At 39.3% G+C, this 27,884-nt stretch overlaps 1 protein-coding gene across 1 annotated transcript in view; it reads left to right on the top strand.

The window, feature by feature from the left end:
* adamts10 (ADAM metallopeptidase with thrombospondin type 1 motif, 10) overlaps nucleotides 1-27,557 on the top strand; it is a 75,992-nt gene extending 48,435 nt beyond the window's left edge. Inside the window, exons 17-26 of the mRNA XM_041790585.1 lie at nucleotides 3,436-3,569; nucleotides 11,427-11,550; nucleotides 18,226-18,306; nucleotides 18,456-18,619; nucleotides 18,714-18,840; nucleotides 19,343-19,472; nucleotides 21,699-21,903; nucleotides 22,634-22,810; nucleotides 22,934-23,099; nucleotides 24,308-27,557. Coding sequence (XP_041646519.1) covers nucleotides 3,436-3,569; nucleotides 11,427-11,550; nucleotides 18,226-18,306; nucleotides 18,456-18,619; nucleotides 18,714-18,840; nucleotides 19,343-19,472; nucleotides 21,699-21,903; nucleotides 22,634-22,810; nucleotides 22,934-23,099; nucleotides 24,308-24,417 — 1,418 coding nt within the window. The 3' untranslated portion in view covers nucleotides 24,418-27,557. The remainder of the gene's footprint in view (nucleotides 1-3,435; nucleotides 3,570-11,426; nucleotides 11,551-18,225; nucleotides 18,307-18,455; nucleotides 18,620-18,713; nucleotides 18,841-19,342; nucleotides 19,473-21,698; nucleotides 21,904-22,633; nucleotides 22,811-22,933; nucleotides 23,100-24,307) is intronic.
* The last annotated feature ends 327 nt before the right edge of the window (nucleotides 27,558-27,884 follow it).

The raw sequence follows: 27,884 nt of genomic DNA, 5'->3' as shown, positions 1-27,884 counted from the left end.
TTTGTGTGCAGAGAGAGAGAGAGAGAGACAGGGGAAAGTGTATTTAGACTGCAGACTCCCTCCTGTCTGGCCCACAGATGCTGGCTGCAGAGTCATGCATCCCAGAATGCCTTGCGAGAATTCTTCGTTCCTGATGAGCACTACACTGGACGCAAAAGATAAATACTTTCAACTACATAACTGCCTTTAATCTAGCCCTCCAAAAACATAATGGCTAACAGAGACAGCCGGCCAGCCGAGTCCAACTTCAGGCAACAAGTGCTCCTTTCATCAAGTCAGCTGATTTTACAATGGAAATCCCTTGCAGCTGTTAAAATAGGAACAGTGCCATAAACTCTGCCCCGCGTTAAGGCCAGATCACACAGCCAAGCCCCTTCGCTGTCCTCTGCAGGCCTCTCACTCTCCACAAACTCGCACTTCAGTCTTATTGCTTTCACTAAACCCTCCTACTCAGCGTCTTCTTCTTGTTCTGCTCTCATTAAAAATCCTCTCTTTATTTTGAAATCTCCGCCAAGTTTCTGTCCTGACTCTTTGAGCGAAGATAGCATTTTTCCTCTCAAAAAGACTATTAAAAAAGCTCACATTTGTAGCTTTAAACAACCTGCTCGAATAGCCATCACATTCAGACTGCTGCAAGCCAAGAGCACCCTGCCAAATGCTAGGCAGCATGGGACTTGTAGTTTTCTGTGGTCTGTCTACATTTTCTCCTGTAGGCTGTGCCAGCACATACTCTCTCTTCCTCTTTTTCCCAGCACATACTGTACCTGCGTCAGCACTGCCAGCACAAACAAACACAGACCAGACTGATGTCAACAGCCACTCAAACGATGGAGCTGTTGGCAAGCAGCGCTGATGAATGAAGGATATATACCATTTGGCAGGGGAAGACCTCTAGCAACACAGCGTGTGTGTAATGGCAGTGAAAGGAATGGGTGGAAAATAAGAGTAAAAGAAGTAAGGTTTATTTATGCAAGTGCATGCCATACCTTAATGTTTGTTTACAGGTCTCTCTGAACAGCCAGCCCAATGTTTTGGGGGTTTTAGTTTATTGAATATTAAAGTATCTTCTATTCGTTTGTTGTAATCAGCATAGGCAGTAATGGTTTTCAATCCAAGTTATAGTAACCCACTAGTAGTAACAGAATGGTGACACTGGAAAAAACAGTGGACTGTTCACCTTAGCCTCATTTAAAACTTGCCTCAAAATACAAGTGAACAGGCCACCATTAGAGGGCCAAAGCCTGTATCAGCTTTGTGTTACCTCATGTAGTCATATGTAATTAAGTAAGAGACAACTATTTCAAAGGAGAGCTGAATATGTTTACAAAGTGCTAAAGATTGCTGCTCCAACAGAAACTTGTAAACAACACCACGGCGCCCCTTAAGGCCCTGTTTCTGCAGAAAGTAACACATCGCTGAGAAGGTTTTGACCGTAAGTTCTGGCTGTGTGTCCACCAGGTGGTAGAGGCCTTTTAGTCAGATAGAAATGACATCAATCATTAAGGGACATATGGTGTTGTCATGTTTCTGATGACCGGCCACAATAACTTGTTAAGGCCAAGTATGAACTAAATTTCCGCTAAAAGTTCTGGAGTTCCAAAAATGTTTGAACAATTGTTATACCAAATGTTCAGTCAAATAACCAAAGATTTACAGATAAAGACCCCATAACATTTCATAGAAAAGTACAGAAAATTTCCAAACTAATTCCCCCAAATATACAAAAAAATCACTAAAGTTTCTATGAGAACCCAGTAAATATTTAAAGGGAATTTACCCCAATAATTTCCAATCAAATTCCCAAAACATTTGCAATTAAATTTGCCAAATTCCCATGAGAAGTACCTAAAGATTTCAAAGAAAATACCCCCAAAACTTCACACCAACCTTTCCAAAGTATAAAAACATAACCTCAACAATTTTAAGGAAGATTTATTGGCAAATTCCTCCAACATTCCATGAAAAAAAAATCTTCTATGGAAATACCAGACAGTCTTCTCCAAATTGTAATAGTAGTTTGTTTTACTATGTTGTAAGAAAGCTAAAATGTAATGTCCTCTTATGTACATGCAAGGTCCCACCTGTGTGCTTAACAGCTCACTTAAAGGAGTGAAGTTAAATGAGCTGGCCAGAGATTGGTCTAATTAATAATAAAGACTGAAATCAGCTGTGTAAAGAACAATGCACCAGCCTGCAGCTCCTGGCTCTTGGAGGCATAGAGCTGACACTCTGATTGGTTTGATTTTTACACCCAGTATGCACCCATGTGCAACAAGTGACTTTATCCAACTTCTTAGCACCCTGCACTTCACTGAGTGCCCAGATTCTGTGTCTTGCAACCAGCAAAGTGTATTCCTACATGCCTCATTTCCCTTTGTACCTTAGGGTTTTGACAGCATGCTTTGCCAACACAATCTAAATTTCTTGCTGTTTCAGTTTCATGTGTATACAGTAAATCTTTATTCTAGTGGGAATTTTCACACCAACACTGTTGCTATCAATTTACTGATAGGCCCGTCCTTAGCACTCTTTCTGTGATTGTGCATATCTGTATATTTATAAACAGATAGCTTTCTATAATTTAATTTTGTCTGTGTGTTTGTGAAGGAATCAGACCTAATCACATTCAGCTGCTTGTTGTCTGGTTGTCATCACTGACAAAAATATTCTACCCCCTGCAGATGCCCCCCCCTCTCTCTCATCTTCCTTTGTTGCTCTGCAGCCTTTAAAAGCATGCAACAAGTCACCTATGTCAATATGAAACATAGAACTACAAACCACATGCCTCATTATGTAGTGTTACAGATTGTGTTGCAGGGTTTTTTTTTTTTTTATACTAAAGAAAAACATACAACTCTAATTCCAAAAAAGCTGGAATGCAGTGTAAAATGTAAATACAAACAGAATGCAATGGTTTGCAAATCTCATTAACCCATATTCTATTCACAACAGAACATGAACAAGATAGCATATATGTTCATTATATGATTAAACTTGGTCATTTTGTGTTTTTTTTCCAGGTCAGATGTGGGAAAAATTCTTGAACATCGGAAGAACAGTGTTCATTTACATTTCAAAGGATGATAAAATTAGTTCAAGTAAATTTATAAAACTAATATAAAATGCTATTTCCTGACAACAAAATTGTGGCTAGTGAACATTCAGAGTGACAATAGACTTTAGAAAACCACTAGCCGCAGTGGCCAGTGAGCAAAAAAGTAAATCTCAAGCCCTGGTCATGATAACTATCACTATATGGTATACTGATAGAATAGAGGCTTTAAGTGCAAAAAGTCATCTTATTTGGTGTGGCATCTTAATGTGTGTGAAGTCTGTAAAGTTTACCCACAGCTTGTTTTTCCTGTTTTTTAATAGTGTGGATAGATCTGATAAACTGATACTGTGCATCACTCTCCCTGTCATTTGTTGGTGTAGGTGGTGTGAAGCCATGCTCTCTGAATTGTCTGGCTGAAGGATACAATTTCTACACTGAGCGCGCTCCAGCTGTGGTGGATGGTACACCCTGCCGAGACGACTCTCTGGACGTGTGTGTAAATGGAGAGTGTAAGGTGAGTGAAATCGTCTGTTTTTTGTACAAGTATTGCATGAATTACAACCTTTTAACTACTTCTTTAAAGCAGACAGTTGAAGCTGCATCATCAGAGAAGACTGAGATTATATTGTTTATACTCGCTCTCGAAACTCTGGACTCCAGCCACTGTCTACACTGACTGCTGGCAGTCGTCATGATCAGCTGCTCAACTAAAAATCTGTCTTAACTCTGGCAGGGATCTTAGATTCTCATTAGCTCTGCTCTCTCTTAATCTCTGCTATTAAAAATAAAACAGAGCTGCTAAATTCATAGAAGAGGAGACCACATGGAGCTGTAGCAGGTTCCTAGAAATCATTTTGTCAACCACATTTTTATTCTATGGATGAGATTTTGCAGTAATACCAGTTCTCAAGAATTCACATGACTTTATGAACAAGTACTTGAGTACCCTCTAATTATATTTACCATTAAAATAAACTATCTTTAGTCATCACCATCAACTCCTCTCATGTTACTTTGAGACAAATAGCTCACAGTAACATATGACTATATGGGGAGATATGTCCATGACTCTGCCAGGTTGTAGATCAGGACTCATTTCTGCTGCTCTTTTTGCAGACATCTGTTCCACTCCTGTAGCTGTTGTTATCAGGGTAGCTTTGCTTGCTCGACCAACATAAATTATATGCATTCTTGGCACATTTAGATGTTTCAGATCCTCAAACAGATTTTAGTTTTAGACGAAGATAACCAGAGTAAGTACAAAAATGCAGTATTTTAGATGATGACTTTTTCACTAGCTGTACTAAGGCCTGAGTGCTGCCAGACCTGTTAAATAAAAAAAAAATCCCTGAAATAGAACCTGTCTGACAAAGTGAAGTAGGCTAAAAATCTCAAAAAGCAACACATCATGCTGTGATCTAAAAAAATTCAAGGACAGGTGAGGAACAAATTCAGTGACATCTGTCAGTCTGGAAAGGGTTTCCAAAGCCATTTCTAAGCTTTGGGACTCCACCAAACCACTCTAAGAGCTGTTATCCACAAATGGGGAAAACTTGGAACAGTAGTGAACTAAGGCTGGGTGATATATCGAGTATACTCGATGTACTGTTGTTGAAAAGCCAGGATTTTAAAATCTCATAAAGACACTCCACCCAGAATATGTGATTTGCCTGGGGGCGAACATTTTGCTGAAAATTCCCTGCCAGAGTCGTACATGTCATGTTTTTTCCCCCCGATGATCACACAGAAGAGTTTCTTGAATGAGGTCTAAAGACGCTGTCATGTCATGAACTTGTCAGAAACTGGTCCAGCATTCATCAGTGCAGATCATGGACTAATGTAATCAAAGCTGTGAGCCTGAGTGGTGGACTAGACTGCAGGGTTTTGGCCTTTGGCTGAATGCAGGGTTGGCGAGTTTTGTGTAGGTGTGCTTCACCCTTAATGAGGAAACTAATCGTTTTATAATCAGCAATAGTAAATATAACACAGAAAACATTTCAGAACTTTCCGTACACAATAAAAGATCAAGTATTTCACAATTTATGTATTTTTGATGAATTATTAAAAGATTGAATGAAGTCCTTTTCAAAATAAAACAGAGTGCTAAATTTGACTTTATATTGATTTTTAACCTTTTTGCATACAACTTTATTAAATACAATGGAACAGTCTATTTTAATCAAAATAATCAAAATATCACAATATATATTGTGTATCGGTATATAGCAAAATTATATTATGATATAAATTGTAGGCCATATCGCCTAGCCCTACAGTGAACCTTGTCAGGAGTGGCCAGTCTACCAAAATTACTCAAAGAGTGTATCAGTGATTCACCCAGAACAACATCTGCAGACCTGCAGGCCTCACTTGACTCAGTTAAGGTCAGTGTTCATGATTCTACAATAGGAAATAGACTGGGCAAAAAATGTCAGGAGAGAGTTCCAAGGCCCAAACCACTTCTGACCAAAAAAGAACAATAAGGCCCATCTTACATTTGCCAAAAAAAAAACAAAAAAAACACCTTAATAATCCTCGAGATTTTGGGGAAAATATTCTCAGCACTGACAAGACAAAAGTTAAACTTTTTGGAAGATCTGTGTCTCATTACATCTGATGTAAAACTAACACAGCATTTGATAAAAAGAAAACCATAACAGCAGTCAAACATTCTGGTGGTAGTGTGACGTCTGGAGCTGCTTTGCTGTTTCAGGACCTAGATGACTTGCCATAATTGATGGAACCATGAATTCTGCTTTGTAACTGAAAATCCTGAAGGAGAATGTCCTGCTACCTGAAGCTGAAGCACACATCGGTTATGCAGCAGGACAATGTAGTGTAAAACACACTAGCAAGTCCATCTCTAAATAACTTGAGAAAAAAAAAACAAAAAAAACCAAAAACAAAATTAGGGTTCTGGAGTGGCCTTGTCAAAGTCTGGACCTAAATCCAAATGAGATGACCTTAAACAGGCTGATCATACCCGAAACTTCCAATATGGCTGAATGAAAACGATGCTGCAAAAAAACGTGGGTCAAAATTCCTTCAAAGCGATGTAAAGACTCATTGCCAGTTATCACAAACGCTTGTTTACAGCTTTTGCTAGGGTGTCAGTATTAGTTATTAGGTTTAGGGGGCAAGTAATTTTTCACATTGAGCCGGGTCGGTTTGGACGATTGAAATCTTCTTTTAAGGAGGAGACAAATACATTTTCATAGCACTGTATCTCAAATCACCAGTTTTGTTATTATTTTCTCCACTCTGGTTTCATCACAATGACATGTGCTTACTTGTGCTTACAGGGCTAATTCTTTAGCTGTCATAAGCAGTTTTTATTGCTGTAATCTGTTTTACTATGCTAGAAAGCCACTGCTGTGGCTGAAGACTTATACCTGTGTACTGTTTAGAATTTTTTCACTTCTTATTATTTCCTTACCTACAGTTCAGTTACATGAGTTGCACGAGTGTTGAAAATTTACTCTAATAATGATGGCCACAGAGTATTCCAACTCTGCTGTTAGTCACACTTTTGTTTATTTTGGATGTCGCTCTACTCTAAAAAGGAAATAGAAACTTGCCTTTAGGGGTGATGTAGAGACCAAGAAAAGAAGACCTCAAACTCAGAATTTTCAGCTTTGGTTTAACTGCTGCTGTACCACAGTGTTTCATTTTCAGCCTCTGCTCCCTCTGCTCTTACCCCCCATGATCAGGTCTTATTTTGGATGTCTCAGAGATTTAAGGGAGTTGAGGATAGCCAGAGACACTGCACTGATTAAAAAAATTGGTTTTGTTTATCAACATCATCTACTCTTTGTACTCTTTTCCTCTTCTCTTTTCCCTCAGCTCTGCTCAGCTCTGCCCTGCTGTGGAGAAACTCAGTGACCCCCCAGCTCAGCTGTTTGTCTGTCTGTACTGCAGGCAGGCTTTCATTCACTCCTCTCTTATTATTGCTCTCTCTCTCTCTTTCTTTTTCTTCTCTGACTGTCTACATTCACTCTTTTCATTTCTCTCACTTAAGTTTTTTTTTTCTCCTTTCTTAATACTTTCCAGTCTACAATCCAGCCTCCTCCTCCCTCTCCTTTAGCCATATCATCTTACCTTTCTTAGATTTTATGAACACCTTAAACTTCAAACAAGCTGTGGAGACATCTTTGTCTGTAGTTTGCAGCCTGGCTCTGGCTTCAGTACTGGAGTTAGGGTCTGACAGTGAGGAGAGGGTTGACAGAGAGGGAGGGAAGTTGAGGAATTAGAGAAAGGATCTGGAAACAGATGGTCCAGTTGGACACAACATGCTCCTGCAGACAAAAAGCATGTCTGCCAGAGCCCTGCTTTCCCGGATCTGTTGGACAAAATATAGAAGACTAGATTTGCAAAAAAATGGTGATGAGTTTTGGTATTCAGCACCTGATTTACTAAGTCAGCAGTTCATTATGCAGCCAGCTATGCCTGCAACTAAACATCCAGACACAACCATCTATCCAATTATTCTTACATTGAGAAGCAATAGGCTTCTCAGTAATCTTGCAATTGGTAATTGGTAATTTGCCTTGCCCAGTGGCTGGTAAGTTGATCAAATTCATCTGACACTGCTCAAAAATACCTGCATTTGGCTGGTGGCCGATGCTAATTTCCCTCCCTGCTCTGGATTGTCAATAGTTCTCATCCATCTTGATCCAAGTTTGGCCTTTGACACTGTTTACCATCACATCCTCCTCAACAGACTGGCCTCCAAACCTGCATTGGTTTAAATAATACCTCTCTGGCTGCACTCAGTACATACAACTCAAATTATTCAAATCCCACCATTTTCCAGTCTCCACCAGCATTCTCCAGGGTCCTGTCCTGGGCCCCCTGCTATTCAGTATCTATTAACCTTCTCTGGGTCAGATCTTTTGTAAATTCAACATCAAAGTCCACTGCTACGCAGATGACACCCAACTCCACCTATCAACTAAACCTAATATCCCTCCTCCCTCTGTAAATGTTTTCAGGAAATCCTAACTTCCTCAATCTCAACAGTGATAAAACTGAAGTTCTAGTCATTGCGACTAAATCGACCTCAGCGAGATCTGACAGTTTTCCTCTTACAATTGATTTTTCCTCAGTTTCTCCTTCCCCTCAGGTCAAAAGTCTGGGTGCATCCTCAACAGCACACTATCTTTCCAACTACACGTCAGTAATATTACTAGGTCTGAATACTTCCATCTATGCAACATTAATCCCCTTCAACATCCCTTACTCACAGATCTGCTGCTGTTTTGTTTTGTTTTGTTTTTTTTTGCTCTTGCTTCAAAAGCTCCTGAGTAGAGCACCTCCAGATGTATTTTATGTTCCAGAAACTCTGGATGCTCAGATGCATTGCTTTAACATCAGTATCCGATGATATCAGGCTTGTCTGCAAACATCAACCACAGGCCAAATTATGTGGCAGGAACAGTTATCAGTCTCCAGTGATTATCTGTTGAGTCAAATCAATTTTATGCTTGGATCTGGTTTTTCTAGCTACTGAATCAAATAAGATTTTTTACAGGTCAGAAAAAGTGACCTGTTGGACAAACTCTGATCTGATTTGAAGAGGTGAAAAAGTACTCAAGTAAAAGTACAGTTAGTCAGGTTAAATGTACCTAAGTGCAGTACAGTCTATTAATCTACTCAGGTAAAGTAAAAAGTATCTAATTCAAAGTTTACTTTAATCACTGAGTACTGAGTAGATAATGAGGAGTTGTACAGTAAAATATGATCTGTCCTTAGCAATAACAACAAGGGAATGGATATCCATCCAGGTTGTTCCGGTAGAGTCACACCTCTGTAATAAAGTAAAACACAAAAAAATTGACAATGTTAATCAAACTCTTAGAGTTAAAATTTCCACTTTATAAGTGGCTATATTGGTCAACACTACATGTAGTTAAACTACACTTTTTAAATGTTAAATACTTCACAGTCTGACAGAGCTGCAGTAACTCTTGAAAATCTGAGAAAAAGTGGGTCTCCTCCGGCAAGAACAAAGCAGAGTCAACCTCATAACAAGGCAATGCATGCTGATGGCAACCCTAATCCAGTGGATAACTTCACTCATGGTGCAAATGTGTCTGACATCACAAACAACAACAATCCACCAGAAACATGACCAAAGAACCCCAGCAGTGGTCAGCTGTTTTGAGATGTGATGTGGAACCATTCTCTCACTATGTGCTACTGGGTAGTCAAGAGAAGTAGAAAAAGTACAAGAGTATAGTACTGATTTCAAAATGTACTCAAAAAAGTACAAGTACCCCACAAATGACTCAATTACAGTAGTTTGAGTAAATGTAATTAGTTCCTTTCCAGCCCTTCTGATTAGATGGTCAAATGTTAAAGAAAATGTTGTTTGTATTACATTTGTTGAATGTTATCAGCCCTAAATTTCATAATCTGTACAACTTGTATCACACTCAGATTGAACAAAGAAACTGCTAACGCCTGATGTTCCTCGAAAAAAATAAACCAGAGTCTCCAGGTGATGTTAAAAGGAACCCTGCATGATCAGACAAGTTCATCTTGTTGGACAGATATTTGTATGTCTCAAATGTATATTAAACTAAAATCCTCACTAAATATCCCACATATCTGCATTTTGAGTACATTTTAGCTCATAAACTCACCAGGAGACCGCCATGTTTTCATCCGCGTCACGGACTACGACGTCACGGTTCCGCAGCGCTCCTCTCCATGGGCAGCAGTAACCTTTTTTCTGACGTTTTTTCTGCTTGCAGCTGTTGCTGCCATGACAGCTTTCATACAAGACATGCGTTTGCTGTGTGTTGGTTTTGTCTCCCTGCTGTCAAAGCTCTGTCATTCCAACAAAGTTTTACCTCAATAAACCTCCATCAAATGACTACATTGAGTGTATAGTGGAAGCGTGCCAGGAGCTTTTCAAAATAAAAATATTATGTACATAAAACAGAGTTTCTCCAAAGAAATGCTAAAGCGGACTTTTACTTTGAAAGGCACACAACGGAAGTCCTTTCGTATTGTGTTTATCTTTACCTGAACCGTGTGGAAACAGAAAACTTCATAAAGAAGAGAAGTTTGGGGAACAACTTTGTTAAACAGAGGCATTTTAGCTCGTGGCCATCATCTGGTTCATCAAGAAACAGATTTCAAACATTTTCTACCCATGTGGACGTAAATATATTCGCTACAACAAGGTAAATATTGCTCTGTATTTATCATTTTCCTGTCTAGATGGACAGATAACCGCTCGTGGTGCAAATATAATATAGAAGAGACTACTAATTTTAAAATCCTCCATGCGTGAGACGCGTTTCTGAGATCAGCCCTAACCCTGGCTGCCAGTCTGAAACAGGTCACTGCATAGGATCACCGTGGAACTGTGACATCACAGCGCCAGCACAGACCAATCGGGACCAAAACATGGCAGTTTCCTGGTGAATTTATAAACTCAAATGACTCAAAATGCAGATATCTTGAGTTTTTTAGTTCAATATGTATATGAGAGATACAAATATCTATCCAACAAGATGAACTTGTCTGATCATGCAGGTTTCCTTTTAAGCCTTGCTCTCTCCTTCATCTTTAGAGGGCGATTTCATAAAAATATATGAGCTGAAGTTTAAACAGTTCAGTTTTTCTTACAGTTGATATGAAATTTAAAATTATTTGTCATTCTTGCTTAGAAATAAAATGCAAACCGTGTGCATTTATATCTTTGTTGGTGTCAGTCGTACATTGTACAAATTTATTCTCATTTTAATTTGAAATGTCACAAACTTTGCTTTACATCAGGTGAGTTTCTCTGCTATTTCCTTAGGGTACACTTTAATCCTGTATTGTCTACAATAAAGACATCCTTTGGTCAAGTTTATTTATATTCAATAAAATCATGTAATTTTCCACTTTGTCTTTGAAGTCTACAGGCATGTCATGCAAAATTACTTAAGTTGAAGGCCTGGTGGTGTTGTATCTAATCCATGTAAAACTAACAATAAACCAAAGCCTCGTTATCCCCCCCTACAATAAACAACTGTCATAAGAATATATGAGAATGAAAGCCATTCTTTCTCTCAACTTTTGCCGACGTTTGTTTCACTGTAAAAGAGTTTGAATAAAACCACCTGCTTCGCTCATCATGAAAATTATTCATGTCGACAGCTATGAGTTTAGCAACCAGAGAGCATTATGTCTGCTCAGGATCAGAAATCACATCTGGACTCACCATCTGATATTTCTGTGTTTTGTGAAAGACGTCTGGAACACATTAGAGGTAATCCCTCAGCCCGGCCTCTGACACCTCTCCACTTACTGACTGTGCCCCCTCACCAGTGACCCTGAGTGACCCTGCAGCTCACTCGTTTCTCCCTTCTCGCAGCACGTAGGCTGTGATCGGATCCTCGCCTCGGACGTTCGTGAGGACCGCTGTCGGATCTGTGGGGGTGATGGGAGCAGCTGTGTCTCCGTTGAGGGAGTCTTCAACGACTCGCTGCCAGAAGGAGGTACAGAAATAAAAAACACGAGTGTTACCCTTTTACTTTCTTTTGATAGATGCGAATGCAGAAGTTTCTGCATGTATAGATAAATATTCTGCCTGTCCTTATTTCACTGGCAGTGGGTAGGAGTGATTTAAAGTGGATTTGGAGCGGACTTTGTCTCCTGAGAATTAGATTAGTTTAACATGAGGCATTTAACATGAGTGGTTATGCAACATGATTGTTCAGTACACAAAAATGTGCTCATGCATCGTTTGGATTCCGGATTGGAAAGCTGCCTTGCAATTTAAGTTAGGATTCCCCAGACATTTAAGATACAATGATAATAGTCTGTTGACATGCAAGCATTGTTCATACAGAAAACTTTCACAGTCTTGTTTTGCCACAGCCAACAAAACCTTTCTGGACCTGAAGGACTAATTTTTTTTTGCACTTTCTGTACTTAAAGATTGTTGATACATTCTATAATACAATGTTTTGTATCTAAAGCATACTATATCGAAATCTTTCAGGGTTTCAAGTGCTTTTACTGATAATAACAGTTAGTAGTCTCCTCAGTCATTTTGTGTACATTAAGGTATTTTAACAGGGGTGCAGATGGCCTTGCACAGCAGTCACATCATGCCCCATGTATTGAAGCTATGGTCCAGGAAGCAGGCAGCTGGCATTCCAGTCTGAACTGTGTCTCTTTGCTGCATGTCCTTCCGCTCTCTCTTTCTTTCCCACACTATCCACTGTCCTATCTGAGTAGAGGCAAAAATCCCCAGAATAACTATAACAGAAAGAAAGACAAAAATGTTCTTAAAGTTAAAAGGATACTTTCCTGTCATTGGATGAAATTGTAACTTTACTAAAATCCATGTGAGGCCTTCTATGTTCATTAGTACAACAATATAGATTTTTCCAGGGCTGACGTGATGACATAGAATTATAGATGCATGAATACTACTCGATCGTCTGCATAAAAACTACTTTAAAAACTACTACTGGGTACTTATGTACCCAGAGACAATGTAGTCTTCCATGGAGGGTACTGGGTCCCTGCCATTACAACTGTTGCATAAAGAAAATGTAAAATTTATAACTAAAAATAAACTATTAAGAAATAAAGCAAATACATGCCCAAATAAGATTTGTGCATGTCATGGAAGCTGCACAAGGTCCAGGAATATATGCTTTTCCTTTTAGCCCTCGCTAGACTAAAGCAGTGATTCTCAACTGGTCTTGTCTCAAGATCCACTACCATTCCTTAATGAGCAATCAAAACGCCATTTATTTTATTTTTATTTTTTTTTACCAGATTTATCAAATGAAACAGTACTGCTTGGACCTCAGACAGTGCAGAATGTGATAAAAAATAAAAATCGTTTTTGGAAAAGTACCAGAGAACTCAAACGTTTCAAAGGCATATTCCAAATAAAATTCCTTGAAGTTTTAAGAAAGGTTCCCAAAAATGTCCTGATGTTTCCAATGAAAGTTCCCAAAACATAGCTGGAAACCTCTGGAAAATACTGCTGAAAGCTTCTGTAAAAGTCCTAATAATTGCTGTTGAAAATTCCAAAATGTTCCTAGTGATATGTCTCTAGATTTACAGGAAAAGTCCAAGAGAATATAACCAAAAGTTTCTGGAAAATGCTCACAGAAAACTACCAAAAAAATTAGGGACTATGCTTTGTTTCCTAAAAATGTTAAGAGAGGAAATTACTGAAAGATTTCAGGTAAATTTACAATGAAACTTTCTAAATAGGATGCCAGTGAAGCACAGTTGTTAGAGCAGGCACCCATATATAGAGGTTATAGTCCTCAATGCACCGGTTGTGGGATCACTTCCCAGTCTTAGCGCTGTTTGGTGCATGTCTTCCCATATTCCCTGTCTCTCTTCAATTTTTCTATCAAATGATGGCAAAAAAAACGCCCCCCAAAATTGTCTTAAAAAATATAATTCCTGAATCATTCAGAAAGAAATCATCAGGTACATTTTTTGTTAACAGATTTTTTTGAAAGTGCTTCATAGACTTCTTGACACTCTTACTTCTCCAGGCACACATTTAACTAAAGGGGTAGCACATGCTGTACGTAAAAGCCGTCAACATAAATTTAAACACAGTGCAAAATGGATAGTGAATAAATTAAAAGAAAGGGATTAAGAAATTGTTCTTAATGAGGAAACATAAATAAAGAAGACAACTAGGCCGAGGAACACCACAAGTAATCTTGCTGATAAAGAAATGAAGAAACCATGTTAAACAGCAAAATACATACAAAAGGGAGGGTTAAAACATTTTGTTGAATTCAATTTGATTCAGAAATCTTAAAGGGCGTCATGTGTTGCTAGAGCCAACCTAAGGTTTTGGAGAAGGAAAAAAAAACTTGAGAAAATCTCTCAGCGCCTGTTATCGAATATAGATATGCAGATATACTGTACATACCATACACTTTATATACATCCATATTTTTATCCCCAGCCACCCATGAACACGTGGCAGACAGATTTAGCTGAGGTCCAACCAGAGTGGCTTGAGGTCTGCCTGCTTTTGTATCTATTCTCAGCCACATTTCTCCACACAACACCAACTTAAGAGTTTCTCACCCAACTGTCAACACCACTCACCCCCTTCTAGGATTCCTTAGCAGGGACCCACCCTGAGCAGGCAGCTGTGCTGGGACCACAGTGACCAGGCCAGTCCATCAGCCAAGCTAAAGTCTCAACTACACTTGAAATATCTGGCATTAGCGCTGGCTTAAAAAAACTTATTAGCAAGGCTAAAGATGTAACGTAGGTTGTTTAGATGTGCGTTTAGCGATTTGGTGATAGTATCCAGGGTCACTCCTATTTTTAAGTGGATTCATTAAATGGTTAAGTGTAAGACTTGAGAAGAAACCAAAGAAGATGTAAGAGAGTAGCTAAAGAAATAAAAGAAATATCCTTGTAGTAAAGGATTTCCTGACTCCTATTCTCTTATATCTTTCTACTGTAATTGAGTTTGTGTTAGTGTTAATGCTTAAGCAGAGATGGAAGTTAAATTTTGGTAATTTCTGGTAACAAAATTTAAAAATCCAACACCATGTCATTTTTTCCATTTTTAAGAACAAACTAAGTCAGTCATCAATGAAAACTTGATTTCCAAATTAGCTGTATTCCCATGATTCAGTTTGGCGACCAATGTTTTATAAACTTTAATGGAGTTTATGCTATTTGTCTCAGACACTTTAATATATAAAATGTATCAGTCATCTTTGATTTTTTCCTAAATTTTGTCACTAAGCATTACACAGGTATGTAACTGTGAAACCCTTAATTTCAATGCCAAAAGTATAAAATGCTGCTGTTACAAACTTTGGAAAAGCTTTCCACATTATCACATATGGATCTCCATTCAACCATAAGAGCATTAGCAAGTTTGAGCCTTGATTTTTGCTGTAAACAATTCCTATCCAGTTCTCGTCAAAGGTATATGAAGTTGTTAAAATCCTGGCTAAAGATATAGACAGTAATGTTAACTTTCCCAAAAAAAATGTCTTTTGTAAAGTGAGGTAATTTGAGTCTAAATTACATAATAAATCAATCTTTGTTCACATAGTGCAAATTCCCACCAATGTGACCTCAAAACACTTTACAAAGAGGGCAGGAATAGAACGGACTCTGTGGTCCACCATGAGTACTGCACAAGGCAACATTTAGCAAAGTAAGGAAGGAAAAATGTCCCTTTACTCGGCAAAAACCTTGAGCAGAACCAGACTCATGTTGAACTGCCATCTCCTGAAGCTGTGTTGGGGTTATAAAGGGGTAGAGGGAGATGCAGGAGAGAGACAGGAGGGATATGCATGAGATAGTTAGTAGGGCTTGGAATAGGTTGTTTGCAATCAAGTGATTCCGAATGTCCGTCGGGGATCAGGAACTGGGGCCAGCTATTAGGAATGAATGGTTATGAAGGAAGGTTAGTACTTTAAAGCTCTAAATGGATTTCTACACTGCAATTAACATCAGAACCTTTCTACATACATACACTGAGTGCAGTTCCTACACTTTACAAGAAAAAACAAATTAAAAGTCATTTTAACATATAAATAATTTCTCTTTTGGTCACAGAAATGCTTTTGATTGAAACAGTGATGTACCATCAACCGATGAACCTTGTTGGATGAGTGTCTGAGTAATGATGTGCCTTTCATGAATGAGCCTGTTTTCCAAATGAAGAGTTGCGTGGGAGACAGACAACCAGGTCTACTGATCTGAGAGAAATGATCTTTATCTCTTAAAAGGACAGATGTCCCGTTACATTGTGCAAGGCTGGAGGTTGATGAGTCAGAGATCAGCTGGGTAAACATGGCTAAGATCAAAGTTTAATGAGCTAAACCATGGAAAAACTGTACAGAATCAAACCGGACTGCTTTGTGGAAACCAACCATCCATAAACAGGGCATGACACTACCCAACCAGGCTTTAGACAGAGGCTTTTTAAATTCTTGCCTGCTGCCTTTTTCCTGCAAAGTTTTTTAACTTTTTTTGTCTGAATATTTCACTACTTCTAGGACACAAAGGTGGCTTAAGTAAAAAGAATTTTGTTATTTTCGCTCATTGAACACTTGGCATTTGTAAACAGCTCAAAACATGGCCTGTTGTCAGCGTTTCTCTATGTAGAAATCTCTATTTGCCCCCAAAGGGGGTTTTCTCCTGACACCATCAGCAAAGAACATATAGAAGTGACACAATAACGGCATTTCTAAACCTTTTTTTTTTTTTAAATCTCAAGGCACCCTTTAAAATTTTTAAAAATCGCATGTCACCTCAGAATATTTAATTAAAGAGAGATTCTACATCACTATAATAGTAGGCAAATTCACATAGTGATAGAATAAACAGGATTAATATCTTGAAATAATTAAAATGCGTATCTTTTCACGTAATGGTCATATAGACCTGAAAAACTCAGTTGAATGTGCTTTGGCACAGCTACAGAATTAAAAACAAGCGCTAGTCTTGCACAGTGCTTACTGATGAAATCCTATTGATTTGCTGACACCAATACTGATTTGATTACAGGAAAAAGGCATATAAAATAATTTTAATTATTCTGCTGGGATCGCTAATGATCTACATATTCATGGTAAATCTTGGTTAGATTTAAAGCATTTAAAGCACCCCTGACAATGCCAGAAGGCACTCCGGTTGAGAAAGCCTGCAATACCACACCTCATTCCAAAACCAAAAGTATGAAAATGCTGCTGTAAGAAACTTTGGAAAAGCTCTCCACATCATTTGAATTAATCCCCATTTAGCCGTACAACATTTGTGAGTTTGAGTCTTGTTGTGTCAAGGCTGCAGACACTGCTGTTTTATTTCCAGTTCGTACCAAAGTTAAAGTCATGGTTCAGTAGGTCCAATATGACCATGTTTTGTACATATTTTCTTATCACTTTGGGGAGATTTTTGCCTTTCACTGGATAAGCCATCTTAAAATAGAAGCAAAACTTGCATGATGAGTTTTGAGTTGAAGACCAATGTGACAAGGTCTGTAGCCTTTGTGCATGGGTGCCTGCTGTACCACCTAAGCTAAACTAGTACCCTGCTTTAAGTAATTTGAGTCAAAAAGTGAATTACCAGAAGTCTGAAAGTTGTCACAGCTGCGTTGTCTCATCTCTGATCAAACCAAAACCCCAGGTCCAGGAGGGAGGCTGATATTGTGCATAGAACATTTTGTGACTCTCACAGTCACTCTGTCATGTCTACAACAATCGTTTGATTTCTCTGAACTCTTTTAACTCTTTAGCCAGAGCTTCCCTTCACTGCTTAAGTGATTTAAATAAGCTCTGGGCTGGGGTGAAGCCAAACCATCTGATCTACACTGTAAAAAAGATGTGGATGACTAATGGAGTTCCTGGCATCTCAGGGGAGTGATGGTGGAAGCTGCTGGGTTACTTATTTCTTCCTCTGTGCCCTCAGCGTGGACCCAGTAATGTCCCTTTAAGTCTCTTCCCATCTGTCCAGTGGCTCTGGTAGGTGGTGAGTAGGTTACTGAAGAGTCAAGAGATGAGGGGTTTGCAGCTCCAGTGCTCTTTATTTTCCACACAACTCCCTGATTGTTAACAGAGGAACACAATTTTCTCACTCTTTTGCTCTTTTAGTCCACTTCAGAGTCCAAAACCCTCAAACTCTATCCCTCTAATCTTCAACGCCTCCATCTAGAAACACTGAGCCAGGTCAGTCCCTCCTCTATGAGCTTCATGAAGAGGTCAGGAGCCAAGCCTCTCCTTTCCTCTTGCGGTGGAAGCGCTGGAAGGAATAGTTTCATTCCTTTATAATTTTTTCAGTTCCTTCTTCCTCTAGTGAGGCTGAAGTTATTTCCAGGGATGCAGTGGCTGGTCTGTTGGCAGAACAGCAGACCAGAGTGAGGAAGAAGTGAGATGAGCGTGAAAAAGAGAGGGAGAGGAGACCAAAACAGACGGAGGGAAGAGAGACTGAGGAGAGGAAAAGCCGGCTCTTGGCCTAGTTCTCGCTCTCTAGCAAAGAGCTGAGAGTGAGCTGCCCAGGAATGCAGCTGGAATCTGAAGCCTCTACTCAGTCCATCGATGTCCCACAGAGCTAAACACTGCTTATGCATGAACCCCTTGACCCCAAAGCAATGACCTTTAGCTTTGTTTTCATCTTTTTAAAATATTTTTTGTCTGTTTTTGTATCAGGTTATGAAGAAGTGGTCAGAATCCCAAAAGGCTCCGTGTTTATCCACATACAAGAGCTCAACATCTCCCTCAACTACCTTGGTAAGGTGATATGTAAATATTTCAACAAATTGAGAGCTAGGACAGAAACCACAAACTACTTCCATACTCAACAGATGAATTGCTTCTTTTCTTGAGTTTCACTTTCCTGTCTGTCTTTAATGTCTTACTCCCTCTCACTTATGAACCAGTGCTAAAGAGTAAAGGGGACCAATACTTTATCAATGGAAAGCTGACCATTGACACGCCACGAAGGTTCGATATCGCCGGTACCGTCTTCCACTACAGACGGCCCACTGATGGACCAGAAACCCTCGAAGCTCTGGGGCCAACAAACATCACCCTCACTGTCATGGTATACATGAAAAGGCACCTCCAAACAAGCCTTCTGCCAAACATCCAAAACATTGCATTGGTCTGTTGTGTTCAATGTTTGTTCGTTTCTGAAGGTGTTAGTGAGGGAGGAGAATCCAGGAATCCACTATCGTTTCAACCCCCCATTGACCAGAGATTCTCAGAGTGGCTTTGCCTGGCACTACACTTCCTGGTCTCGCTGCTCAGCTCTCTGCGCTGGAGGTAAACACGCAAACACAGTCACCTAAGCCTGGTTTATACTGCTGCTTTGAATTGATGCTGTAGTGGCCCGTTATGACGGTAATGAGGGCTGCATGCTTGTTCGCTGGTGTGTCCACGATGCTCTGCAATACTCTGCCCAAACACTACTCGGCCTGCAAAACAGTATGTTTGTATTGAAGTGTCACTACTCTGCCCCTTGTCACAGCATCATATCCCTGCCTGTCTAATTCACAGGTCAGCAAATGCTTTGTATTAAGTCCCTTTATCATCTCATTAAAATACATGTTATCCCTAGAGTCTGTTACAGACAGATAGGAGCACAGGAAAAAGACAGCAGTCTGGGTCTTCTACACCAAACTCATCAAGCCTTGTCATTATAGCTGTATAACTGTACTCCCTCTTAATAATTAGATGAAATGAAGTTAATATCAGAGATTCAATTGATCTAAATGCCTTTCATAATGTCCTGTTGTTGTGTTTGTCTTGTCTCACCTGTGGTCAGGCGTGCAGATTCAGCAGGTGGTGTGTAAAAAGCAGGGAGATTACTCAGTTGTCTACAACCACTTCTGTGACAAGAAGAACAAACCCAAAGAGAAGAGAAGATCCTGCAATACTGAGCCGTGTTCTCCAACGTGAGTAATACACAATATTGACCAATATTTTCTGATGCTGAAAGCGTAATTTAACCCTAATATTTACTGATTCTGAAAGAGTAACTAAACCCTAATATTTACTAAGATTTTCTGATGCTGAAAGAGTAACTAAACCCAAACACCACTTTTTTTCAGCTGAAAAACTACACATACAGATGAGGACAGAATTATTAGTTCCCCTATGAAAATGACAGGTATTTTTTAAGTATCTCCCAAGTGCTGTTAAACAGAACAAGGAATTTTGAACACTGCTTTTCTAAATCTCCCAGTTTTACTGTGGATGCTTAAATTATTTTACCTTGCGCTTAGAAACAAAATCATTTCAAACCAAAAACAACCAGTGTTGAAATTATTTGCCCCTTTAGAACTGACCTTTATGTTGAGCCATAGCCCAAGTCACTGTTGTGCAATGATGTTCTTTACCTTTGTAATGCTCAAACTTGTAAAATCAAGTTAAAACTGTGGGTTGTCTTCCAATGCACACATAGTATGAAAACTTCTCTAAGGGTTTGAGCTGTCACTGTAGAAAGCATCATGAGAAAAACGAAAGAACTGAAGTTAGAAGCATCATCAAGAAATTCAAAGACAATCACACAGTCCAAAACAAGCCTGGCAGAAGTAGAAAGAGAAAGATTTCAAAGACTGTGGAAAGAAAACTAGTGAGAGATGAGTCTAAAGAGCCCAGAACAACTGCAAAGACTCTAGTCAAGAATTGTAGTCTTAAAGAAGATCATCACTAGAGCCCTGCACAGGAATAGACTGAGAGGTTGCACACCAAGAAAAACTTTTGCAGAAAAGACACCTTCAAGCCAGACTAAAGTATGCTAAAGACAACCTGGAGAAAGATTATGCATACTGGAAGTGTGTCCTTTGGTCAGTTGAGACCAAACTCCAGCTCTTTGGTCACAGAGATGTTTCATATGTTTGGAGAAAGAAGGGAGAGTTGTATAACCCAAATAAGACAGTCCCTACAGTGAAACATGGCGGTGGGTACTGTGCTGTGGGGATGCTTTGGTGCGTCTGGAACTGGGAATCTCGTAAAGGTGCAAGGAATCGTGACAAAAGAGGGATATGTGAAGATTTTGAAGAAAACCTTTAGCAGTCAGCAGAACAGTTGGATACGAGTAGTTTGTCTCCAACACAACAACTACCCAAAATATACGTGGCTCCTGGTGAAGAACTACCTTAAGAAGGCCAAAGTGATCGTTACTGAGTGGCCTGCACAAAGCCCCATCTTGAATCCCACTAAAAATCTGTGGGGTGATCTGAAGCCCAAGGTCCATGTCAGAAGAACATCAAATCTGGAGAAGCTTGAGAGATTGGTCAAAGAGAATGGACTGGGACTCCTCAGGAGACAGGAATGAGACCTGTTGAAAACTACAACAAACAACTGCAAGCTGTTATCCAGCAAAAAGGAGACAGTATTGACTTTTAGCATCAGGGTCGCAAATAATTCAGACCCTGCTAGTTTTTGGTTTTTGTGAAATAATTTAGTTCCTGTGTGTTTGCAGAAACCTGTGTTCAAAATTCCTCACTCTGTTTCACAGGAAATACTTTTTAAAAATGGCATTTTCATAGGGGGGCTACTCATTTTGTCCTCATCTTAACAGCAATAGTATTGCTAGGGTCCAAATCTCAACATTTGTAGTAAAAAAATGAAAACCATATTCCCCTTGAGTGGGGTTGATGGCAAACAAACTTGTGTCTTCCACAGGAGCATATAAAACTGTTTTCTCTCTTAAATCCTTTGTTGTAAAAATTTACTGTTACATCCCGTTGAAGCAGCCAACTGCAGAAGTTTGCCAAGACTACTTTGGATGGTTATGGCAATATGAGAAATAATCAAATCCACTAAAGCAGCATAGACTGAATGATGCTGTGGTAATGGGGATGTTAAGAAGGAGTGAGATGGCATGTCATACCCCACCACTTCTTAGCCCTATCCATAAAGCATTTTTTTTGTTTCAGGGCAGATGCACCTCAGCTGAAACTGTGGGGTTTAGTTACTCTTTAATGTTTACTCTTATTGTCATTACTGCACAATTGCTCATGACAGCCAAAATCTACTGACAGTTATGCTGTGTGGCTCTCAGTGTGTACTGATAAATTTGTTCCAGTCTTCTTGCAACTGTTAGTGTATGTATTTTTTCACCAAAAAGGTGATGATAGTTGGGGGGAAAAATAAACGTTTCTATCTGTCTATAGCTGGTGGACAGGTGAGTGGTCGGAATGCAGCCGCAGTTGTAACGGCGGCCTTAGGACGCGGGAGGTTTTATGCAAAAGGAGGCTCTCCACAACCGAGGAGAAGGTCCTGGACGACTCCGCCTGTTCCTCCCCGCGTCCGTCTCTCACTGAGCCCTGCAGCAACCACAGCTGCCCCCCAGAGTGGCTGGCCCTGGATTGGTCAGAGGTAGGAAGCAGCATCTCCATTATGCATGAACTCCTGCAATGCTTCGTTGTAAACTTGTGGCTGGATTTAAACCATTACGTGAGTTTCCCTCAGAATTCCTCTCAGATGAAGAAATAGTTTATTTTCCATTTGAACCGAAGAAACCCAAAACTCTGCCAGGAGAAAGTAATAGTACCTTAACCATGAAATACACAACAGAGGCACAGAGCAGACAGATCCATCACACTGAACATGATGTTACAGTCATGGATACACTTACTTAAACTTCCTTGACCTACTTTTATTTACAACTTTACTTTGAGGAGTTTTGGCTTTTTCATGTCTAGGTGGAGACACGCAAACTTCACCTTAAAGACCAAACTAGTTGGTTTGTTTTATGTTTGTTTCTTAATTAAAACATGCTTGAAAAGCCAATTCCTACAATCTCCATCTGTTCTGGACTTAAATTTGTTTTCACAGGTCAGGATGAGGTGAAAGAAAGTCAAACTGTGTTATTAAAAGTGCTCTAGTGCTTTTCTGTATGACATGTTGTGTTATTTATTGATTCCTGTAAGAATAAAGATCAAGTGATTTGCAGGAACACAGCATGCTGTTGACTTAGTTTTAAATGTAGATATCGCCCTCTGCTGGTTGGATTAAGAGCTTTTTTTTTTTTTCATGCTCATGACCGCACTAACCCCCTGCTGCACCCTCCCTCCTGATTTTTTCCTCCTTCCCCTTCTGTCCTCAGTGTACACCCAGCTGTGGTCCTGGCTACAGGCACCGTGTGGTCTTGTGTAAGAGTGGGGAGAGTGGTGACACGCTTCCAGAGTCCAAGTGCCCCAAACAGGGCCGACCCACCTCCAGGGTGCGCTGTAATCTGCAGCGCTGCCCTCCTCCTCAGTGGGTGACAGGTCCCTGGGGTGAGGTGAGCCTTGCTTTTTGGTTGATGGTTTTAGTAAAGCATTAAATACATATAAGTGTTTATTTAAACTTAAATAAATATGCAGTTTGAATATTTGTGTGTTCTGTCTAATCTTATGTTTGTCAGTGTTCTGCTAAGTGTGGTCTGGGTCAGGAGATGCGTTCGGTGCAGTGTCTGACCCACACTGGCCAGCCGTCCAATGAGTGTCTGGAACATCAGCGGCCAGCAGCTATGCAGCAGTGCAAGAGCAAATGTGACCTCAGTCTGCCCGTTAATATAGACAACCCTGAAGGTAAGACTGCACCACTACTCAGCCTCATGTTTCTACAAAAGACAACAGAACGTTTGCACTTGGAGGTTAAATCTGATCAGTGCGTTAAAATGTAGGTCTAAATCATAGAATTTTATTTTCAAACCAGTGAGTGTTGGAACAAATAACCAGTGAATCTCATTTCCCATAGTCTTGAGTGTCCTTCAGGTGCTTTTATTGCAAATTCCAAGTGGGTTTTCATGTGTTTCTAACTGTGGAGAGACTCTGCCATACACCCAGATAGGTGGAGGGCTGCAGTGATGGTTGTCCTTTTGGAACTTTGTCCATCTCCACATCTGGAGCTCAGTCAGAGTGACCATCAGGTTCTTGGTCACCTCTCTTAATAAGGCACTTTTTTCCCTGTCTTCTCAGTTTGGCAGGGTGACCAGCTCTTGGAAGAGTCCTTGTTGTTCAACACATCTTCCATTTAAAAACTATGGAGGCAGCTGTGCTTTTGGAAAACTACACAAAATTTTTGTGGCCTTCCACAGATTTGTGCCGTGCAACAATCCTGCCTCTGAGCTCAGGAGGCAGTTCCTTTGACCTCACGGCTTGTTTTTTCATTGTCGGCTGTGAGGCCTTCTATAGAGAGATGTTTGCTTCTACAAATCATGTCTAATCAGTTTAATTTACCACAGAGGGAGTCCAATTAAGATGTAGAAACATCTTAGCAACAGTCAAGAGAAATGGGAGGAAACTGAGCTGAATTTAAAGTGTTTGGGTCTGAATACTTTGCAAACATTTTTTAAATTCTGTTTGTACTTTATCATGATGGGTTACTGATTGTAGATTAATAAGAATAAAAATGATTTTTGTTTATTGTAGCATCGGGCTGCAACAGAAAATTGAAAAATTGAAGGGGGTCCGAACACTTTCTGAATGCACCGTATAACGAGTTTTTAGACACTTCTAAGAGTAAATGAAGTGTATGGATGCATGTGTGCTTTGGGCCTCTGCACAAGCACATGAATCAAGTACCATATCATTTATTGTCTGTTTATAATGACACAAACAAATCTTTACAAATGACGGAAAACAGATTATCCAAAGGTATTATTTAATGCTTCAATTCACGGGCAAAATTAGCCTTTATGACAGGATTTTTGAATCAAGACTGAAAATCTGCACATTTGTGAACCATCTGATTCAAAAAAATAACTTCTAAATTTGAATGTTTGTCTTCCCTGCAGAGTGTAAAGATGTGAACACTGTGGCCTACTGCCCCATGGTGCTCAGGTTCAAGTTCTGTAGCCGGCCCTATTTCAGGCAAATGTGCTGCAAGACCTGCCAGGGACACTGACAACGAGGACCCCGTGAAAACTCACAGTCACTCACAGTAAGCCTGAAAACCCTCCCACTGAGCCTTTAACAGCCCTCACACTGCCTCAATGACAGGAGTGTGACAGATCTAACTGGGACGCTGTCGGACGGACACCTGGTCCTGTTACTGGACCTTTTACCCAGCCCATCCAGATGCCTCTCTGGGTCAAGCTGAGTTATACATTCCACTGGAGGGGAGGGCTGCTGAAACCTGGAGAGACATCTTGTTTTTTAACAATGAAGCCTCTCTTTAAACGTCCTTCTGTTGTAATATTTTGGTGCTACTATATTTCACTTTGGCCGCAGGGCTGGTCGCAGTACTCTGTCTGTTAACAGGGGATATTTGTTTAGTTATGAATATAAGAAATCAACTTTGTAAGGAAAATGATATCATTGTCCATGAAAAGGAATATCATATGTTATCAAATGAAAGGTTTGTTTGTTATCTAATAGCTGTTACTTGACCACATTGTGTTATGCCTTTGCTTTGTTTCATATCAGATGTATTCAGAGTCCTCGCTGTCATTCAGCTGAAATATGAGCAGAGTTTGAATTGCACAAAGTGTCAGCAGTCAGAGGACTTGTTTTTTTATTTTTGATGTGATTTGATGTTTTTGTCTCTCTGGAAGCTAAAAATATGTCACTGCAGTGAACTGGCCATCCTCTTGCCATGTTGGTTAGTTTGCTTAAATGTTAGTAGCTCTTCAGTAACACAGGACACAAAGAGCAACGCTAGTGCTAACTCACAGGGACATTTTCAGATTACAGAATGGTAACATGGCTGCTGAATCTTTCTTTTTACACTTATTATGTAGGCTCACTGTGATACCAGAATTTTAAACCTCAAGATGATTTTTTTATAAATCCAACAATACCAATCCTGTTTTATCCTACAGCAACAAAAAATAGAAGTCCTAGGCACCAAATATTTGATTCTTTCTTCTTTTCAATCAACAAAAGCTGCAAGCAAACTCCTATATGCTGTCTAAAATTCACAGATGCATTGGAAATGTTTCCGTTCCAAGCATATTTTTTGAGTGATTGCAAGGATCTGCCAATCAGGACCTTGGTAAGGACATACCTCATCATTAGGGGTTTTTTATTTGTATTCACATAGCAAATTAAAACACTAAAGTGACCAAAGCCAACTGTACATTGATATTATAGTGCATATACAACAACAAGCACCAAGGCTTTGGATTTGATTTAAAGGTTGTAAAGAAGTTTAGACCATCTGTTCATTTGTCAATGTCTTGGTCTAAATATAAAACTTAAGTCCTTCACATTCTTTGTAGTGTGATAAAAAAAAGTGGCAGAATCACTCAACTTTTCTCAGATGAACAATCTCTTGATGCAGAAGCGCTTAGTGACTATATCTCAAAATCCATTATCGCTGCTCTTTGCCGTAGGTTTTTCTGTTGTTTGCATTCATTTCCACCATCACGCTTCCTCTCATTGACAACACTGATAACTTTTACCATGAGAGCACAGTGAGACACAGTGAGTCAGCTCTGCCAGTAGGAAGAGTAAAGACCTCTGACTGTGCTGCTTTTTATAGCAGGAGTGAAAATCTGAGGATGGATTTACACACCCATAAAATATCTGATATCTGTGAGGCACAGATCCAAGGATTCATGGCAGTCAGAAACCATCTGCTATGCAGAGATAGCTGCTCCAAACTTTGATATTAAACCTACATGAACAACAACAAAATGTGGATATAAACACAACACTGACATTTCAAGATTAACCATGGAAATTTTTGCTTTCATGCCTACTTCGTCATTATCTTTTGCCAAACATGACAATGATCCTGGCTTTTGCAATGTTTATTGGTCTTACAAGGCAGATGTTGAGCCATAATTCTGGAAATAAAATTACAAGCTATTTTCACTTTTGGAAAAAAGTAAGAAAGATAACTACAGACAACTTCAAAACCTGTTCACTATATATAAAATGAAACAAATTCAACCCTTACATCCGGACAAAAAAAAGCGAAAATCTTCAGCAAAGACACTATTTTGGGTAATTGCTTTTGTTTAGTCAAACATCTGCATTTACAGTAAACATTCTTTTTTACATCACCCTCTATAGAAGATAGATTGAGGTTAAAAATGTCTTTCAAGAGTTTTCTGGCAAAGACCAGCAGCAGCACATGTAAGTTTCTGGCAACAGGACCTACATACATAAAAGTCAAACAAATTTATTGAAAAATAAAAAGTAGAAACAGCAAGTATTTGTCAAGATTGACAGCAATCAAAAGAACATCAGCTGAAAGATCTGGAGCCAGAACTGTCTGCCTCTTGGCCAATAAAAGCCCTGCCTAAAATTATCCAATGAAACAGCTCATTAAGTTTCAAGTCTTTTTGTAATTTGTTCCAAAGAAGCATCAGATTTTTTAGTGTTTTTCTCCAGTTTATTTCTGACCAGTGAAACAGACAGCAAAGAAAAAATCCTTAGACTTAAATTTTATAAGTTCTTGTACTCTAATGACTGATGTAGATCACAGGGTTTGGAGGAAGCAAACTTAAACAGCCTAACAAGTAGGGATGCACAAAGTTTATTTTTTCCTGATATCAAATATGCAGATATTGACAAACTAATTTCAGCAGATACCGATATTGATACCAATATTTAAATGTAGTTCAGACCTCAAACTTCAGTCCTCCAAGCACACCATTTTAAGTTTGAGGGTGAACAAACTTCAGTCCCTAAACATACTTTAAAGTCCAAGGAATGATGGTGAATAAAGAAAAAGAGCAGCCTAAAAGTCTGCTAAATTATTTTGTTGTATTATTATGGCAAATTGGGGAACCATGGGGATCAACAAAACAATAAATTTTGCTGTAGTACATCATAACGTTTTTCTAGAATGTAAACCTATTGTCTTGAAATAGAATTGCCTTTATTTGATCATGTTTACAATGTGTACGAGCACATTGAACTAAACCATTTTGGAAACTAATGCTAGACTTCATAGTTAAGCCATAATGTGTTAAATGGGGCAGAAACCAGCAGAAAAGTGTTGAAAAGGGGTTCAAAAGAGGCCCAAAAATGGGTTGAACGGGGTAAAAAAAGGTTTAATAGAGGCAAAAAAGGATGAAAATTGGCCAAAAGTTGCAAAAGGGGTTAGAAGAGGAAAAAAAGTCAAAAATTAGCAGGGAAAACTGGTGAGAATGGGTTAAAAGTGGCAAATATGGGCAAAAAAATTTGTGGGGAAAAAAAGGTTAAAAAATGTGGAAAAGGGGTTAAAAATAAGCACAAATACATGTTTGCAAAATCAGAACCAAATAAAAGCATATTTAAGCTCCAAATGATTGATATCATCAATAAATCTGCCAATAATATTGTGCTTCCTTACTTATAAGCAAGAATATGCCAGTGTTTAATTGTTTAAGTCTAGGTATGGACAAGACTGTCTCTCAAGCCTCAAAGAGAATGAAACAA

Source organism: Cheilinus undulatus, linkage group 7 (genome assembly GCF_018320785.1).
Source record: "Cheilinus undulatus linkage group 7, ASM1832078v1, whole genome shotgun sequence".
Taxonomy (NCBI): Eukaryota; Metazoa; Chordata; class Actinopteri; order Labriformes; family Labridae; genus Cheilinus; species Cheilinus undulatus.
The sequence above is the reverse complement of the archived record's forward strand: the minus strand, read 5'-3'. Positions and strand labels throughout refer to the sequence as shown.